At 44.8% G+C, this 19926-nt stretch overlaps 1 protein-coding gene across 2 annotated transcripts in view; it reads right to left on the bottom strand.

Moving 5' to 3' along the window:
* The window catches only part of LRP12 (LDL receptor related protein 12), a 115294-nt gene extending 103302 nt beyond the window's left edge, over positions 1-11992 (bottom strand). Inside the window, exon 1 of one of the 2 annotated variants that reach the window (XM_038392364.2) lies at positions 11593-11992. In XM_038392364.2, coding sequence (XP_038248292.1) covers positions 11593-11671 — 79 coding nt within the window. In that variant the 5' untranslated portion in view covers positions 11672-11992. The remainder of the gene's footprint in view (positions 1-11592) is intronic. The other variant, XM_038392365.2, reaches the window with a different exon arrangement.
* Between the last annotated feature and the right edge of the window lie 7934 nt (positions 11993-19926).

Genomic DNA, 19926 nt, shown 5'->3' with positions numbered 1-19926 from the left:
GGACCAAAACTAGACACAGTACTCCAGCTGTGGCTTCACCAGGGCCGAACAGAGGGGGAATAATCACTTCCCTCGATCTGCTGGCAATGCTCCTACTAATACAGCCTAATATGCTGTTGGCCTTCTTGGCAACAAGGGCACGCTGCTAACTCATTCAGCTTCTCATCCCAGATCCTTTTCTGCAGAACTACTGCTTAGCCAGTCGGTCCCCAGCCTGTAGCAGTGCATGGGCTTCTTCTGTCCTAAGTGCAGGACTCTGCACTTGTCCTTGTCAAACCTCATCAGATTTCTTTTGGCCCAATCCTTCAATTTGTCTAGGTCACTCTGGACCCTATCCCTACACTCCAGCGTCTCTCTCTCTCTCCCCCAGCTTAGTATCATCTGTGAACTTGATGAAGATGAAAATCATCCTATCATCCAGATCATTAATAAAGATGTTGAACAAAACCAGTCCCAGGACTGACCCCTTGGGCACTCCGCTTGATACCAGCTGCCAACTAGACATCGAGCTGTTGATCACTACCCATTGAGCCCGACAATCTAGCCAGTTTTCTATTCACCTTATAGTCCATTCATCCAATCCATACTACTTTAACTTGCTGGCAAGAATACTGTGGGAGATTGTATCAAAAGCTTTGCTAAAGTCAAAGTATATCATGTCCCCTGCTTTCCCCATAGCCACAGAGCAAATTATCTCATCATAGAAGGCAATCAGGTTGGTCAGGCATGACTTGCCCTTGGTGAATCCATGTTGATTGTTCCTGATCACCTTCCTCTCCTCCAAGTGCTTCAAAATGAATTCCTTGAAGACCTGCTCCATGATTTTGCTGATGACTGAAGTGAAGCTAACCGGTCTGTAGTTCCCCGAGTTCTCTTTCTTCCCTTCTTAAAATATGGGCACTAATATTTCCAATCATCTGGGACCTCCCCCGATCACCACGAATTTTCAGAGATAATGGCCAATGGCTCTGCAATCAGATCACCCAACTCCCTCAGCGCCTTTGGATAAATTAGATCTGGACCCATAGACTTTGTGCATGTCCAGCTTTTCTAAATAGTCCTTAACCTGTTCTTTCACCACTGAGGGCTGCTCACCTCTTCCCCATACTGTGTTGCCCAGTGCAGCAGTCTGGAAGCTGACCTCGTCTGTGAAGACCAAGGCAAAAAAAGCATTGAGTACTTTAGCTTTTTCCACATCATCTGTCACTATGTTGCTTCCCCCATTCAGTAAGGGTACCACACTTTCCCTGACCACCTTCTTGTTGCTAACATACCTATAGAAACCCTTCTTGTTACCCTTCACGTCCCTTGCTAGCTGCAATTCCAATAGTGCCTTGGCCTTCCTGATTACACCCCTGCATGCTCTAACAATATTTTTATACTCCTCCCAAGTCATCTGTCCAAATTTCCACTTCTTGTAAGCTTCTTTTTTGAGTTTAAGCTCACTGAAGATTTCACTGTTAAGCCAAGCTGGTTGCCTGCCATATTTGCTATTCTTGGGTCAGACCAAGGGTCCATCTAGCCCAGTACCCTGTCTTCCGACAATGGCCAGTGCCAGGTGACCCAGAGAGAATGAACAGAACAGTTAATCATCTGGCAAACGGAAGCTAAGGACACCACTCCTGCCCACCCTGGCTAATAGCCATCGATAGACCTATTCATGAATTTATCTAGTTCTTTTTTTAACCCTGTTATGGTCTTGGCTTTCACAACATCCTCTGGAAAGGAGTTCCACAGGTTGACTGTGCGTTGTGTGAAAAAATACTTCCTTTTATTTGTTTTAAACCTGCTGCCTATTAATTTCATTTGGTGACCCCTAGTTCTTGTGTTATGAGACATAGTAAACAACATTTCCTTATCTACTTTCTCTGCACCAGTCATGATTTTATTGACCTCAATCATATCTTCCCTTAGCTGTCTCATCTCATCCGACCACATCTGCACACAGTATTCAATATGTGGACATACCATGGACTTAAACAGGCAACAATATATTTTCTGTCCTTTTACCTATCCCTTTCTTATTTATTCCCAGCATTCTGTTCGCTTTTTTAACTGCTGCTTCACATTGAACCTATGTTTTCCGAGAACTATCCACAATGACTCCAAGATCTCTTTCTTGAGTGGTAACAGCTAATTTAGACCCCATCATTTTATATGTATAGTTGGGATCATGCTTTCAAATGTGCATTACTTTTCATTTATCAACATTAAATTTCATCTGCCATTTTGTTGCCCGGTCACCCAATTTTGAGAGATCCTTTTGTAGCTCTTCGAAGCAGGCCTGGGTCTTAACTATCTTTAGTAATTTTGTATCATCTGCAAATTTTGCCACCTCACTGTTTACCCCTTTTTCCAGATCATTTATGAATATGTTGAATAGGACTGGTCCTAGTACAGACCCCTCAGGGACACCACTATTGACCTCTCTCCATTTTGAAAACTGACCATTTATTCCTACCCTTTGTTTCCTATCTTTTAACCAGTTACCAATCCATGAGAGCACCTTCCCTCTTATCCCATGGCAGCTTACTCTGCACATGAACCTTTGGTGAGGGACCTTGTCAAAGGCTTTCTGAAAATCTAAGTACACTATATCAACTAGATCCCCTTGGTCCACATGCTTGTTGACCCTCTCAAAGAATTCTAGTAGATTGGTGAGGCATGATTTCCCTTTACTAAAACCATGTTGACTCTTCAACAAATTATGTTCATCTATATGTCTGACAATATTGTTCTTTATTATAGTTTCAACTAATTTGCCAGGTACTGAAGTCAAGCTTAAAGGCCTGTAATTGCCGGGATGACCTCTGGAGCCCTTTTTAAAAATTGGCGTCACATTAGCTATCCTCCAGTCATCTGGTACAGAAGCTGATTTAAATGATAGGTTACAGACTACAGTTAGTAATTCTGCAATTTCACATTTGAGTTCCTTCAGAACTCTTGGGTGAATACCATCTGGTCCTGGTGACTTACTGCTGTTTAATTTATCAATTTGTTCCAAAACCTCCTTTAATGATACCTCAAACTGGGACAATTCCTCATATCTGTCACTTAAAAAGAATGGTTCAGGTTTGGGAATCTCCATCACATCCAGAGCCGTGAAGACCGATGCAAAGAATTCATTTAGTTTCTCCGCAATGAGACCTCAGGAGAGAGATTTTTTTCAAAAGCGGTCATTGTTGATCTAACTTCAGGCCAACTGATATCAACAGTAAAAAAAAAAACTTCCATTGACTACAACAAGGCAGAGCTAGGCCAAGGCTGTGTGGGCTGTTGAAAGATCCACCCCTATTTATTATTGCCGATAATTAATTTTAAGCAAAATAGATTATATACTAGCACTTGCATACCAAAGAGATGTTCATATTAGAAATACCCAACACAGATATTCCCTAACTTTATCAATTTCAATTGACAAGTAGGAGTTTGAATCAGGCCTGGTTTAGCATCCAATGCCCAATTAAGTCAATGGGAGTCTTTTCATTGACTTTAATGGACATTGGATTGGGCTCCCAATCCACAAAGTTTTCTGATAACATGGAAGTTCTCAGCTTGTTCTTCACAAAAACATTAATCCTAGCAGACAAGGAATACTGTTGCGCCAAAATGTAGCACTTTATATAATTATTTAAAAGGCTGACACATGCCTTAAAATAAGATAGTGTAGTCATTGAGTACTCTATGCTGTCACAGAAGATGAAATCAAGCTCAGAAATTTCCTTTCTGCTCAGATGAGGGGAGAAAAAAAAAAATGGGTGAAGATTTCCAGTTGAAGGAATACACCTATGAGGGTGAAAATTATTGAGTTAGGCTTCAATACACTATGTTTTACAGAAAGAAAAAATGTAATAAAAATATGTTCTACTCAAATTAAGAGCCTCTTTGCTAACAAAATTCACAATTTGTTCACAATGCCTCTATGGAACGTCACCATAAAAATACCACCACTCCTACAGTGGAGCTCCTGATAAGCTAATTTCAAGTAGATTTACTGGATCCTCTAATTTCTATTTAATTCTTTAAATTGCATTACCTTGTACAAAAGAATGGATTGCTTAAAATTCTATAATTACAGTATACATTTTAAACAGGTTATTAACAGCAGATTTCTAGATGACAAAAATGTAGAACAAGATCAAAACAATGGTAGTTTGAAACTGCAAAAGATTGATCACCATCCTCAAATAAATGTTGTTAACCTCAAGCATTTCTAAAACATGTCCCTAAATTTCCAAGATTTCACCATCAGACCTTTTTAAGGAAGCGCTGAACAACTTGCTGGTGTTGGAATTTATATACTTAATGCTTCATATGTGCATACGCGCAAGTAATTTTGTTACATTTATCTACATTAGTGGTCCCCAAACTTTTTAGGATTGCGCCCTCCTTATCCCTATCTGCACCCCTCCCCGCCCTTCTCCCCCCAAGCCAGGGCTGGGAGCAGGGCCACTGCTTGGGCGGGGGGGCATGGACAGTGGGGAGAGGCTGGGGCTGCAGCTGAGGGCAGGTCTGGGACCAGCAATGGAGCCACGGCCACGGGCTGAGGCTGGGGGCAGGGCCGGGAACAGAGCCATGACTGGGGCTGAAGCTGGGCCGCAGCTGAGGCAGAGAAGTGGTGGAAGTGGAGCTGGGCTGGGCGGTGCTCCCTCCCCAACACCCTTTGTCGGGGCTAGCCCAGATCCCACCACACCCCCCATAACATTTCTCCATGCCCCCCTAGGGGGGTGTGCCCCATAGTTTGAGGACCTCTGATCTACAAACATGGCCTTTACATGAAGGCAAGAATTCAGCATCTTATAGATTCTAAAGCTATTCCAAAACACTTTCTTCCCAAATCAAGTTATAATCCTTGAAAAAAATTATTGTTTGAAAGGATCATGTAATTTAAATAATGCACACAAGACGTTGGAACTGTGGAAGTTTGTTTCAAATTTTAGATATGTTTAGTAGTTTATTGCTAACCATACTGCACATTTAAATTTACTTTTTTTTTGTCTAAAGAATGTTAAGCAATACCATAAGAAGTTGTCAAGGAATAGCCTTTGTGTAGATTTAGACTAGAGTTTAGAACCAAGCAGGACCTAAGACTAATAATTTTACTTCCTCTGTAGTTACTGAGGCTGTTCATGGTTCTCAAATGCTACTGCATTTTATAGCTGATTTAGTTGAGTCCCCAAGCTCCAAATTGTTAGCCGCCAAGTTCCAGAACCACCAGCTTTTTAAGTTCCCAACACAAGGGACAAAGAGTTCAACAACAGAGGGTTACCAGCAAACCTATTCAGTTGGTCCTCACCTATGTAATCAAGCTACCCAACTCATGCTTTTAATTATAACTGTGAGAGGGAGTGCACACATAGGAGTGACAGCAGGGGAAAGAAGAGACAGGGCCTGGAGTTAAGTAGCATGCATACTACAGCAATCAGGTAACAGCTAAGGGACACTGAAACAACTTCAGCCAACACAGCAGCAACATTCAGGCCTAATTAGCTGGGTCCCCAGGGGAGGGGATATACTCAACAGGTAAGGCAGCTAGAAAGGGCCTGACCCCATCATTTTTTCTGCACTCATGTCTCAACAAGCATATAGAGGCCCCTGAGCAGCTCCAACACGCCCTGTAAAAGTCTGGGGATTGGATCACCTGACTATTCACAAGTAACAGCTTGCTCATTCACTCAATCAGGACAAACAGGATTCAAAATTTACATGATACCTCATTGCCTGAGGACTAATCATAATTGCACTTGGGTATGCACAAGTGGCTTAGCATCCTTCTTCTGAATCAAGTGCTTCTGTTCCTTACTTTCCTTTCCTACTCTTAAAGAAGCAAGGACTCAAATGCTGACTTGATCCTCACTCCCTCCCAGTGAAAATAGAAGTGGATCCCTTACTTTCTTCTCTCTCCACCCTCCATTTAAAAAAAAATTAAAAGATTAAAAACAGAAAAGAAAACCAAGAGTCGGGGCCATATTGTTCCTTCTCTTCCCTATTAAAGAGAACTTATTCCCTTGCCTCTCCCTCCCCAACACAGAAGGCATGACTGTGCCTTCTTGTGAAGGCCCTTTCCAACTTGGGATCCTCTGTCACCACAGCTTTTGCAGCCTTTGTGAACTGCCCTGCCCAGGGCTATTAATTAAATCTTGGCCATGAAATTGGTTGCTCTTTCAGTACCTTCTGACATGAAGCATGTTAGGGAAATGGAAAGATGTGGTCTCCACAACAGAGATGCCTTCACTAATTAAACCCAGGATACAATTCAGCCCCTGGATATGGCATTCAGCTGCACAGTGCTGCAATTCAAAGATGTGAAATGATTATTTTACATATCCTTTTCCCAATTGATATGCTCCGAAACACCCCTTGCAGACATTCAGATTTAGCCTGCCTTACTTTACCATGTCAATATAAGATTTTAAATGTTACGTTTCCAAACTAGTGGTAAATAACTATTCTGTTGGAAACAATTTGAGATTATAGTGGTATATAACCTATCAAAGCTATTTTCATTTAGTTTAAGGCAAGCATGCTACAGTAGTTTCTTCCCTAAACTCCTGCAGCACATATACAAAGAAGGATAAGTGGAAAACTAAATGTGCTGATTTGTATGGGAAGTAGACCACCCATCCTTGGTGTTCATAATACTGCCACATCTTGTAAATTAAGCCTCTGAGGTTATTGTACGTTTGAAGACAACTTGCTTTAACTCTACCGAAGGGGGGAAAGGTAGTCAGAACTACTGTTTGATAACACTGACTTTTGTTATATAAAGGATAATTTGTATGCATTTTATTATAACTCTGATTATGGAAAACTTTGATTATTTACAACTTCCACCCAAGCTTCAGTGTCTCAAAAGAAATCATGGGAGCCTGAGGCTCCCTATGGCAGTACTAAGGGCTTGTCTACACTTAAAATGCTACAGCAGCACAACGATGCGGCTGTAGTGCTTCAGCATAGATATTACCTATGCCTACAGGAGGGATTCTCCCATCAGGGTAGGTAATCCATCTTCCTCAGAGGCAAGAGCTAGCGGTCTCTACACAGGGATAACTTAACTACACAGCTCAGAAGTGTGGATTTTTCAAAGCAGCAGGTTTTTACTGATTATTCTGATGTGCCAGACTTCAATTCCCAATCATTTATTTTAGGATGTATTCATATTGTAAAAAGAGAAAAGTCTACATTTCAAGCGAGATCATCTCAAGCAGAAAGGCAGGCCTCATACTAGTGCACTTCAGTGTAGCTCACTTTGGCGCCCAAAGCCCTGTGCTTGGAGCCCACTGCTGTCAACTGGGACTGGGGTCAGTGCCTGTGGCCAGCGGCTGCCACTGTGTGGCCAGAGCCTGGGACTGAAACTAGGGGCCAGCGCCGGCTGCCCCACAGCTGGAACCAGGGGCCAAAAGCTGAAGCCCTGCAGCTGGAGGCCAGGGCTGCATGGCCAGAGCCGGGGGTGGGGGGGAGGAGTCAGTACCCACTGCCCCGTGATTGGAGCCCAGGGCCGCACAGCCAGGTTCCTGAAGTCCTGCTGTTGGAGCCTGCCACCCAAACCCGCTCCCGCCAGCGTGGGTCAAGAACTCACCTTGCTCCTGCAGCATTGCACCCCACCTCTCTCCAGAGGCAGTGAAGAGCGGCGCATCCAGGAGCAACAAGGAGGAGTACAAAGGGCTGATGCTTTGCCTCCCCCCCCCCCCCCCCCCCATCACCACCCAGGAGGCAGTCATAGCCGCATGAAAAGCCCCTGGTGGCTGCATACGGCCACTGTGGCCGCGTTTGAGAATGTTGTGCTAGTGGCTGCTGCTCTTCCATTTACTGGAGGTTCTCCGAGTCTGCAGACATCACTGAATCAGTTACTTGCAGGTCACATTTTTGAGCATTTTGCAACCATGCAGTCTACAAACTTTTTAAATTAAAGCTAGGATTTAGGTTTCATAGTATGACCCTGCAGTTGGAGCCACAGGCATGGGTCTATTGTAAGTATACCTAACCTGGTCCTGGTCCCAAAGGGCACCTAAGCACAATTTTGAAGAGCAAGTTAGCTTTATCCCCTTTGCACAGAAGATGGTGAAAGATTTTATTCAGACAAATTCTGGGACCCTTTGTGATAACAGACTCTAAAGTATATTTATGGGTTTGTACTATTAAATTTATTATTTTATTTTCAAGGAATACAAAATCATTCTAAAATACTGGTTTTAATAGTTGTGTTAAAAGTAATTCCAACAAACAATGACTGTTTATGGAAATATGCTTGTCGAGTAAATTGTAAAAATATTACTAAAAAGTAACTGAAGAATCTGAATTTAGTGTACAGCAATTTGTTACGCTAAATGATCTTGTTGGGAGAACGTGTTTTGGCTCTCAAATTAACCTACATGAATTATCATTTCTTTAAGAAATTAACTAAATTAACCTAGCAAAGTTCTTCTCACCCACTTGCCTGAGTCAAGAAACTGTTTTTAAATGGATTAGTAAATTATTATTCCTCCCTCTCTCATCATTATAGACTGGTAGGACAGCAAAATTTGTACCCGGAATGGTATGTTTTCATGGCAATTCTGCAAGATGAACTAAAAAAGAAAAACTAACTGATTTACAATAAGGTTATTGTAAATCAAATCACTCTTTTATATCTCTAAAACCTGGACTAATACTGGTCCAGGACAAAATACCTCAAGTCTCAGAACACTTAATATTTTTTCCTACAGCAATTTATTTTCCTGGTCAGCAAATAAGTCAGACACCTGTTGGACAATGACTGATAGAGAAGTCCTTCAAGAAAGGTTAGAGACAGCACCCGGGTAGAAGTCTCAGCACCCTTTTTCTCCTGGGCTATAGACATAACAGAGGAGGTTGAGCTGCTCAGCAAAGCATTGCCCAAGGAAATCATTTGTGGAGCCCCCAGACTCAGTTGTCCTCTTATCTTTGACTAGTAGGTCTTTGATAAAAACCTTGTCAAAACCTTGACTAAAGCTGCATAGTGTGATCAAGGAAGATTTTTGTTTTTTGAAAATATACAGATATGTTAGACATCTTCTTGCAAATGTATGGTTTTATGATACTGTACAAATACTGTAAATGACATCAGGAACCATTATAAAAAAAACATGGATTTTCTTTTTGTTTGGTTCAGTCAAAAAGCCACAGAGCAATTAAAAAAAATTAACTCATCGTGGCTGAGTGCCATGCAAAATGCATGGATGGGCATTCACAGTTTCCTAAAAAACCAAGTCATGTCTCCTTTGCATGGAAATTAAAGATCTCATAGCACAGGGGCAGCCAACCTGTGGCTCTTCAGAAATTAATAAGCAGCTCCTAGTATAGGCACCGACCCCGGGGCTGGAGCTACAGGTGCCAACTTTCCAACGTGGTGGGGGGGTGCTCACAGCTCAATCCCTGGCTCTGCCACAGGCCCCCACTCCACCCCTTCCTGCCCCCTCCTCCAGCCTCCAGTGCCCTTTCTCGCTCCCCCCACCCCGCCTCTTGCACACCACTAAACAGCTGACTGGGAGGCGCTGATCTGCAGGGCTGCTGGTGGCCTGGAGGCACTGGGAGCAGGGTGGGGGGAGCTGATAGTGGGCTGCTGATATATTACTGTGACTCTTTGGCAATGTACATTGGTAAATTCTGGCTCCTTCTCAGGCTCAGGTTGGCTACTCCTGTCATAGCACATTCTATAGTATGCCCAGTGCCTTGGGCCAAGACTTCCCTACCACTTCCTGCTGTACTACGGATCAGTTTTCTTCCAATTGTGGCTTTATTTCATTTGTGCTGATGCCATATTGGTGCACATACTTCAAACCTTAACCAATTTACTTACAAAGTTATACTCCTTTTCCCTATCTTTGTCTTTACAGAAGAATGTGATACAAGATCAGGCCTCATTCTACACAGATAAGTACTCTCATGTGTGATTTCAATAGGATTACTCACATGTGTAAATTTAAACACATGTAAGGGCTTGTCCAAGCTATAGATTTGTGCACCACTGCAGTTAATATAGCAGTAGCTACATCAACACAGACCTCCAGGATAGATGTGCTCCTCTAACGTAAAATGGGACTTGCACCCATTCAATTTACTCATTTCCAACTTGCAGTAGTGCACTGCATCAACCTTGCCAGGTTACAGTGCTGTCAGCACCGTAACTACATTAGTGTAGCTACACTGCTGCAAAAATCTCAGGAGCAGGAATCCTTAAGGTTGTGTCTACACTGCAGCTGTTGTGCCTCCCAGCCTGGGTACACAGCATTGCACTAGCTCCACTCCCCCCGTGCGAGCTAAAAATGGACACTGTGGCTCAAACTCTCAAGCCCTCCCAACCTGCTTGGTCTGAACTCACATGGCTAGCCTGAGTGTCTGCCAGAGTTTCAATGTCCACATTGCTATTTTCTGTGCACTACCTCCAGAAAAGCTAGCATGAGTTTTTCAACGCAGCTGGAAGCCTTGTTCCCAAGCTGCAATGTAGATATACCCTAAGTATTTGCAGGATCAGGGCCTTACACCTGTTGTTAATTAGCACAACAAACCCAGAAGCCTCAAATTTAACAATATACTTAAGCACATACTTAAGGTTTAGCAAGTGCCTAAGCAGCTTGCTGAATCAGAGCTGCAGTTTGTAAGCTCTTTACAGCATAAGACATCATTTACCTTAGGAAGCACTTTAACACACTGAGGGACCTAATGAAACAAACACCACCAGAACCCAGTAATGAAATTCTGTCCTCAGGAAGAACTCCCAAAAGAAGCCCACAGGAATTTTCCACAGTAAAATCTGAGTAACAACTGCTGGATTTGGCCTATTGTCTGTAAATCATTCTGAATTACTTTAGGAGGAGAAATGCTGCAAGGGATAGAAATAATAAGTATTTCTTTACACAAGGCTGAGATTAGGAAAGAAATATGGATGTTTATGTTAATATAATAAACACAGTATCATTACACAGGGTTTTTTTGTTGTTGTTGTTTTTGTTCAACCAAAACGAGAGCACAGAGTTCTGGAATTGCTTCAAGGCCTTTCTCTGTGTGAGGATGGGTCAAGAACTCATCATATAATATTAGCATTATCATTTTATCATCTGACATAGTCAGGGGATCACGTCCAGCAATGACCAGGCCTCATCTGTCTCAAACTGGCCAGGCTGGAGCACTTTGCAGGGATTTATTAATTCAGTGATTTTTACAGTCACACAACGGCCCTGGAGTTTGCAGATGCGTGCATAGGGGGAAGGAGGCATCTGGGCCAAGTCCCAGGCTGAGTTTAGGGGAGCCCTGGGGAAGAGTCCACCGCCACAGGCTGGAACAACAACAGGGAGATAAGGCAGAAGAGATCTGAAGAGAGGGCCTGGGGGAGAGGGTTAAATCGAGATCAGGCCCGGGGAAGGGGTTTGGGGGAAGAGCGGGTCGGGGTAATTAAGCCGGGGCGGAGGTAGGGAACTAGGGGAACCTCTCCCCAGCAGCGGGGCTCCGATGCCCGCCCCTCACACACACGAAGGGGAAGGGAGACAAAGCAGCCTTCATCCGCCAAGCCCCCCTCCGCAGGCGGGCGCCCCCTGCCCAGGGGGCGGCCCGGGCCCCTCGGACACGGGTACCTACCGCAGCAGGAGAAGACGAGGAACAGGAGCTGCGCCGACCGCCAGCCTGGGGACCCTTTTGTGCTCCACCAAGGGGCCATACCACCGCCGCGGGGGGCGGAGCTGTAGCCGCCGAGCCCCGCGCTAGAGCCGCCGCCGCCGCCGCCGCCCCCTCAGACCTGAGCCCCGCGGAGCTGCCTGCCTCGGGGGGAGCTAGCGGCCCTCGCCTCCTCCGCCGGCTCGGGGATCCATGAGACGCCGCCGGGCCCGGCCTGCTTCTCGCGCGCTCCGGCGGGGCCCAGTGCAGCTGCGCAGTGGAGGGCCGAGCGCATGGATTTGCTCTCCACGGGCCCCCGGACGGGGAGCGGGGAGCCGGCGGAGGGGAGAGGAGCAGAAGCCCGAGCTCCACCCCCACGGCTGGCCGCGGAGGGGGCGGGGGCGACGAGGTGGCTGCGCCGCGGCCCGCCCCCGCCTCGGTGTCGCCTTGCTCGCCGCTGGCCCCGCCCGCAGGTTCCCGGCAGCCGCAGGCCGCAGCCTCCCGCACTAGTGACCGCTGCCCAGCTGAGCGAGGGGGGGATGGCGCCAGCCTCTGGGCACTGGAGGACACCGGCCATCGTGCGGCTTGGGGCTTGTCTACACCTAAATGGCGGCGGCGCCTCAGCGCGGGCACTACCTGCGCCAAAAGGAGGGAGCGTAGATAATCTGCCTCCTGGCCCAACAGGAGAATTATCCTGTCACCCTAGGGCTGGCAACAATGGGGGTGAGGTGGGTTTAACTATCGCGGGGTGGGGGGGGGTGGCTTTTCCCCAGTCCTGAGCACTGTGCAGTAAACGTCGTGTTATCCGGCGCGTTGCCAGCTGGAAAGCTCCATAAACTGCCAGTTCAGCTCTTCCTTGAAAGTCCGGGGCGTAGTCCAGTTGGCGTGAGGCTGGCAGGCTCCCTGCCTGGCTCCGCCTGGTTCCCGGCTCGCGGCGACATGGGCCTGCTGCTCCTCCATGAAGAGGCGCCAGGCGGCTCTGCACGCTGCCCCCGCCCCGAGCGTTGGCTTTGCAGCTCCCGTTGGCCGGGAACCGTGGCCAACGGGAGCTGCGGGGGCGGTGCTTGCGGGCAGAGGCAGCACACCTAGCCACGCCTCCGCCTAGGAGCGGCAGGGACATGGCGCCGCTTGCAGGGAGCCAACCGAGGTGAGCGCCACCTGGATCCGGCACAACGCACCCCTCCTGCACCCCAGCCCTGAACCCCTCCTGCACCCAAACTCCCTCCCTCTTAGTTAACCAGAATTTTAACTTACTGGCACCCCCCATTCCTCCAACATGCTGGATAACAAAGCTTTTACTTTAGTTATATTAACCTAATTTCTTAGTGTAGACCAGGCCTTAATCAGCAAATACACAGCCAATATACATAGATTCATAGATACTAAGGTCAGAAGGGACCACTCTGATCATCTAGTCTGACCTCCTGCACAGCGCAGGCCACAGAATCTCACCCACCCGCTCCTATGAAAAACCTCACCCATGTCTGAGCTATTGAAGTCCTCAAATCATGGTTCAAAACTTCAAGGAGCAGAGAAGCCTCCCTCCAGTCAACCATGCCCCATGCTACAGAGGAAGGCGAAAAACCTCCAGGGCCTCTCCAATCTGCCCTGGAGGAAAATTCCTTCCCTACCCCAAATATGGCAATCAGCTAAACCCTGAGCATATGGGCAAGATTCACCAGCCAGATACCCAGGATAGAATTTTCTATAGTAATGTTAGGCTTAGGTAACCATGCACAGCAAAAATCTGTCGTCTTTCATTCACTATCAAGCTGATGACTTGCACCTCTAATCACTCCATGATGCACCCTCCATTCACGCTTGGGAGGAGCTCAACAAAACTAACACGTTATCCTCCTGCAAAACGCTCCTTAAAACTATTTTTCCATGATGCCTACAAAAAAACCTTAACAATTAGATCCATAGCACATAGGGTACTGAGACCATACCTATCATGCTAACCAGTATTGTCTCATTGTACTCTCCCATCAAGCTCTCTGTCTATCTGTTGTGTCTTGTCTTACGCTCTTTGGGGCAGAGACTGTCTTTTGTTCTGTTTATGCAGCACCTAGCACAATGGGGTCCTGGTCCTTGGGTGGGGCTCCTAGTGCTATGGTAATATAAATAGTAAAAAATAAAACAATTCTTTAAAAGAAAACCATTGATTTTTGAGCCTCTAAATCATCTTCTGGGCCTGTTGAACCAATTTGGTCACTTTCTTCTTTGAATGCCTCTACTGGCTCCTCATATGCTATTGCATCAGATTTAAAATGACAGATTACTTCCATCAAGGTTTTGGGTAAATCTGGTTCTTCCCTGGATGAGCTGCATGTGAACCCTATGCCCCCTTGGTTTCATCAATCACCATTTATTAATCGCAGTAGTGCCCGTCATGAACCAAGACCACATTGTGCTAGGTGCACAATACAAAAAGACAATCCATGCCCCAAAGATCTTCTCTAAGACAAGAGACAACAGGTGGATACAAAAAGAAAGATGAGGAAGTACAAGGAAACATTGTAACAATATTGGCCAGTAAAACAGGTAGTGATCTCAGCACACCAGCTGCCTAAACATTGCCAAGTTTTTTGTAGGCATCATGACAAAGGAGTCATGAGATGATCGGAAGTGGGAGTCAATATCTCAGTGGTGAGCAACAGATGATATATAGGGTAGAATTGGCCCTGGAGGGCCCTGAAACTGATAATAAGAATCTCATCTTTGATGTGATGGAGTAAGGGGAGCCAGTGGAGGAAGGCAAAGAGTGGAGTGGCATGATCAAAGCAACAAGCTAGGGAAATGATCTTTGCTGCAGTATTTTGAATAGATGTGAGCTGGGCAAGATTGGATTTGTAAAGACCAGAGAAGAGGATGTTATGGGAATTAAGATGCAAGATAATGAGATGATAATGGCATTTGTCAGACTGTCAGATAACTGCCTCCATCCCTTCTTTCACATGGCTCTATATACACCAGATACACAGATGCTGGGAAAAATTGTATAATGGGGGTGCTGAGAGCCATTGAACCAAACTGTAAACCCTGTATATAATGGATACCAGGAAGTGCAGCAGCACCCCCAGCACCCTTATTTCCAGTACTTATGACACGTACCTCCACCCCTTCCATGAGGCCCCGGTTCTGCCCCGCCTCTTCCCACCCCTTCCTCGCCCCCATTCCAACCCCTTCCCCGAAATCCACCCCCTCCCTGCCCATATTCCAACCCCTTCCCCAAATCCCTGCCCTGGCCCCGCCTCTTCTCCGCCTCCTTCCCTAAGTGCGCTGTGTCCCCACTCCCTGCTGGAAAGTCCTAAGCACTGGGAGGTAGGCGGAGGAGCAGAGACACAGTGCACTCGGGGGGGGGGGGGTAGAGCAGGGGGTGAGGAGAGCTATGACTGTCCGCAGCGGCTCACGGGCCACGTGTTTGAGACCCCTGGTGTAAATGGTAGGAAAGTAGAACTTAAAGGGGGAGATGTAATGGAATGCTAAACTGTATTATACAGTTCAGCCACTAGATGGCACTGTGTGTAGAAAGTAGTTTAGTTAAGGTAAACCAAGGATCGGCAACCTTTGGCATACGGCCCGTCAGGGAAATCCGCTGGCGCGCCAGGATGATTTGTTTACCTGCAGCGTCCACAGGTTCGGCCAATCGCAGCTCCCACTGGCCGCGGTTCGCCATTCCAGGCCAATGGGGGCTGCAGGAATGGCATGGGCTGAGGGATGTGCGTGCCATCACTTCCCGCAGCCCCCGTTGGCCTGTAACGGCAAACCACAGCCAGCGGGAGCTGTGATTGGCCAAACCTGCAGACACTGCAGGTAAACAAACCGTCCCGGCCCGCCAGCGGATTTCCCTTCTGGGCCGCATGCCAAAGGTTGCCGATTCCTGAGCTAAACTCAGCCATATCTAGCAAAGCATTACAGGATCTTATGATGAACAAATTGAATAACTTTATGCTGGAGCAGTAATTGACACCATACTACTATTGTGCATTAAAACAGAAAAACATAAATACCCTGAAATGGCTCAGATGCTTCTTCTCAAACCAAACCCAGATTGTCATTATAGGTAAGCATTCCTCCACCCACAACTCACCTGGTGGGTGCTGCTACAGAAGCAGTTTCAACAGGAAACTTTGGACACCGATGATGTCATCACAGTATTTTTTAACTTGGATTTTTACTCTGGATATTCTTTCCCTTCTACTGATTGGCTGTTGGTTCCACCTTTGCTTGCCCCTTCCCTTACAATCACTTCATTACACTTCAGGCTTACTTCCCTATCCTTTATATTCCCCTCCTTCCTTCTATATCTCCCTTTTCTTCCTTTCATTCCATCCCTATCCCCCTTATCTCTTTCTGTCTCTCTCTCTTCAATCTCCCCTTTCCCTTCTCTTTGTCTTGTTCATATAGATTATAAACTCTTCAGCACAGGGACTGATGCTTATTGTACGTTTGTGCAGTGCCTTGCTCAATGATTTTGGGCCCTCTAGACACTACCATAATACAAATAAAGAATAAGAGTGTGTGCAACTTAAGGTGTTAACTATGAATGCTAAAGTCCTGTATGATCTGAGTCCCAGCGAACTGAAGAAATAGATCCCTTCCCATTGTGGCAGTAGAGATTATGAGCGGTATTAATGCTAACAGTCCTAAAGCTATTTAAATGCCATGTGGCAGAGGGCAGACAGGCCCTGTGTGCTGGAGTTCATTTTGCCTGTAAGTTCAACAGATCCCAAGTCTGTGGAACACTAATATTTTTAATTTTGTACATGTGCCCCAAGTTGTATAATTAAACTCATTTTATATATTTTAAAATAAATAAGTAAGCAATAGAAAATCAGAACTTCAAACATAACATTCCATTAGTTTTATAACACCACACAATGAGCATGAAACCAAGAATATCACCTTTCATCTATTACACAAATGAGGTATGTTTACAAGAAAACAGTTGTTTGCACAGCAATTGGGAAAAGGAGGTTAATAAGCAAGCTCTTTATTCAGCACCTGAGTCCTCTCTGAGGCAATGTCTACTCTAGTTCTAGAGCACACTCAATAACTGCACCGCAGAATGATGAAAGGCAATAGAAGTTGCTGCCAGAAATGCCTGGACCAAGGCCACTGTGTTTAAAATATATAACAATGACATCAGCAGGGTCTGCTTGTGTTGTGCTAGGGTGTACATTGGTATTCCTATCCCCTTTTGGAGAGAATTTAGTAGAATGCTCATGCAATCATCATTCTCTCCTATGATTGAGTATTAGTAGTATGGTAGTGCCTAGAGACAGTCAAGAATGGAACCCCGCTGTGCTCAGTACTGTATAAACACAGAGTAATAGACAGTCCTTGCCTCAAAGAGCTTACAGTTGCAATAGCTAAGACAGACTCTGGGTAGGGGAAAGAGAAACAACATACAAGCAAAGTGAACCAAAAGACGGTCTGCAAACAGTATCGATTTAGCTGCTCTTTAAGCTCAGTTCCCCACCTGTAAAATTGAGATATTTCCTCTCTCCACCCTTTGTCTGCATTGTCTGTTTAGACTGTAAGCTCTTCCAGGCAGAGACTCTTACATGTATGTACAGTACCTTGGCAAAATGGGGTCTCTAAGCACTTCTTTAATATTATGTTAGTATAATAGGCATAGAGGATGACAGTTTGGAGCCACATCATGAATTCTATTCTAACTGCTACATCTGTGGGTGCTGTAGTATCTATGATAGTCATGGTATCTGTAACATATGCTGCCATGAATCATTGCAAGCTAATTTCTTGGTGATTACATTTTCACCCACTGGAAAGGTTGAACAGGCTTCTGGGTCTCATTAAGGCATTCACCTGTTGCTGCAAGGGCAACATTCTCTGAGATCCAAGCACCTAGTAATACTCTCAAGAGAAGATCTGTTATATGAAGAGAAAGCCTGACTTAGTTCAGCTTTTAGCACTGTACACTTTGCTTGTATACCTGAAGAATCTACTGCCCAGAGACTCAGCTGCAACTAAGGAACACGCAGCACAATTCATGGTGTGTGCACAAAGGCAATTTAAGACACCTTTTGCTCTCACATGATCCTAGGGAGTTCCCTGAGTGTAAATTTGACCAGTCTGAAGGCAATTCTTACTTGCATTACTTGCCAAGAAGTCATGCTTCTTACTTAGAATATACATTCTTTGGGACAGGAACTGTCTCTTTGTTCTGTGTTTGTGCAGCAAGTAGCACAATGGGGTTCTGGTCCATGACTGGTGTTCCTAGGCACTACAGAAATTTTAATCAATTAATTAAATAATACCATCCATAGAGGGGTGGCCTAGAAATCACTACATCAGCTCTAGAGCACTGGAAGATACCCTGCTGCACTGGGTTCTCTGGCTGGCTACACTGGCTTTATGGCCACTTTATACTGGTAGTATAGTGTAAAGTGACTAGTTGGCAGACAAGGGCTGGGCCTGTGTACTGAGTTTCTTTAGATACCCACAAAATCTACAGTCACATGCTAGTCTTGTCATTAGAAAGATCTATGGCAGCTCTTTAGCAGCCAGCAGCCATTACCTTTTTGCCCTTTGGAGACTGGGGAGTATCTGCCCACTAATACACACAAACAATTTCTACCACTATAGCACCATACCATTTTTAAAAATAAGTTTCAGTGCAATCAGGAAACAGAAACAATCATGTGATATAAATAATCACATACCATGAATAAAGTGAATAGGTTAAGACCTAGTCAAAACAGACAATTGAGAGGCTGAAATGGGTTGCATAAAGCATTAAAGCAATTTTGAACAATTAAATCAGAAACAATATAAATCTGTTCACAGATTATTCTATCCATGAATCAGGCTAACCATCAAATGAAGAATTCACTATTAATAGTTTTCCATCTGTAGGATGGGCATACACAGAGGGGTGAGGGAGACACAAGGAAGTGGGGAGAAGGGAGAGAAAAGGGACATTCATATATCAAAGCAGAGACAAAGGAAAGACAAAAGCACTGGAAGAGAATTATGCTCACTACAAAAAACTAGAAAGTTAACAGAAGTTTATGTAAATGTCTTTTTGAACCAAAGCTGGCTAGCTACAGTTGAGGGAGGTACTTATAAAAAGATAAAATTGGTTTTTATCAGGGATATTCCAAATATGTACACAGTTTTTTGTTTTTTAGGTTTTGCTTTGTTTTTCTCATGCATAGTTATTGAAATTATTACTGTTCCAAGCTGCATATTAAAACTGGCAGCATCTTTGATTTTTAGCAATAAGGCTAAATCGGAAGCATCTTGTTAAAATAATATAAAATAAAATATAATTAGTTCTCTCATATCATCTTTTTCCAGTCACTAGGGTAGCAATAGTTCTGGCTTAGTCAACTGGCCCTCATGTTAAAGAGCTGTATACACTCTACTTTTACATAAGTAACTAAGTTTTGAAGATAGCCATAGCCTGGGTCAGTGAAAAACTAAAAACCTTCATGCTGACATTTACACATTTGGGGCTCTGGCTTGTTGAGCACAGTTAGCAATATTCATACACTTTGGCCACAACTCTAGGATTTCAGTTCACATTGTGCATGCACAAGCTCCAACCTAAGCATTTGGAAAGGGGAAAAACAAACAAAACAGAACAACCTGAGACAACTTTTAGGAGGCTATGGAATAGCACTACATTTCCTTTGCAGGTCAGCTCAAAACATCTATCTTCTTTTGCAAGGTTAGTGTATTTCCATAACACACAAAATAGAAAATTAAATTCTAACTTTAAAATTCTTAACAAATATTAACATTCTTCTTTTCTAAATCTAGCACAAGTTGGTGCTCTACATTATGGCTTCTAGTTCATGCTGACATTTACTGGCAATGAAAGAATCACATGGTGCATCCTTGTAAAGGGAAATGGACTTGTGGCTCCAGTATGGGATCCCCCACAACTTCAAGGGGAACTCTGGATGAATCAGAAGTCTCAGGAGGGATCAGGTTGTTGCAATGAGCCCTTCCTCACCCTTCTGCCCCAGCCATGTGGGCCATGGTGTAAAGTAATAATTTGGCTCTTAATATGTCCATCAATCTTTGAGGAATAATGACTGAAACAGGTCTGCCACATGATCAGAAGAGAGGAGAAGCCCCAGTGTTAGCCCAAAAGAGAGGATATGTCCATAAAGATGGTATAGCTAATTTAGCACCCTCTATTTCCATTCTTATCCAGAGAATCGAATCCTACTACTGCCAACACCAACTATTCAAAAATGTGTCACATCTCGAAAATCATGAGATTGGTTTAAAAACCATAAGATTTAAAAAAAACACATTTGTGTGTGGGGGGGGGGGATT

This window comes from Dermochelys coriacea, chromosome 2, assembly GCF_009764565.3.
Source record: "Dermochelys coriacea isolate rDerCor1 chromosome 2, rDerCor1.pri.v4, whole genome shotgun sequence".
Lineage (NCBI taxonomy): Eukaryota > Metazoa > Chordata > Testudines > Dermochelyidae > Dermochelys > Dermochelys coriacea.
This window is presented reverse-complemented; position numbering and strand designations above follow the sequence as displayed.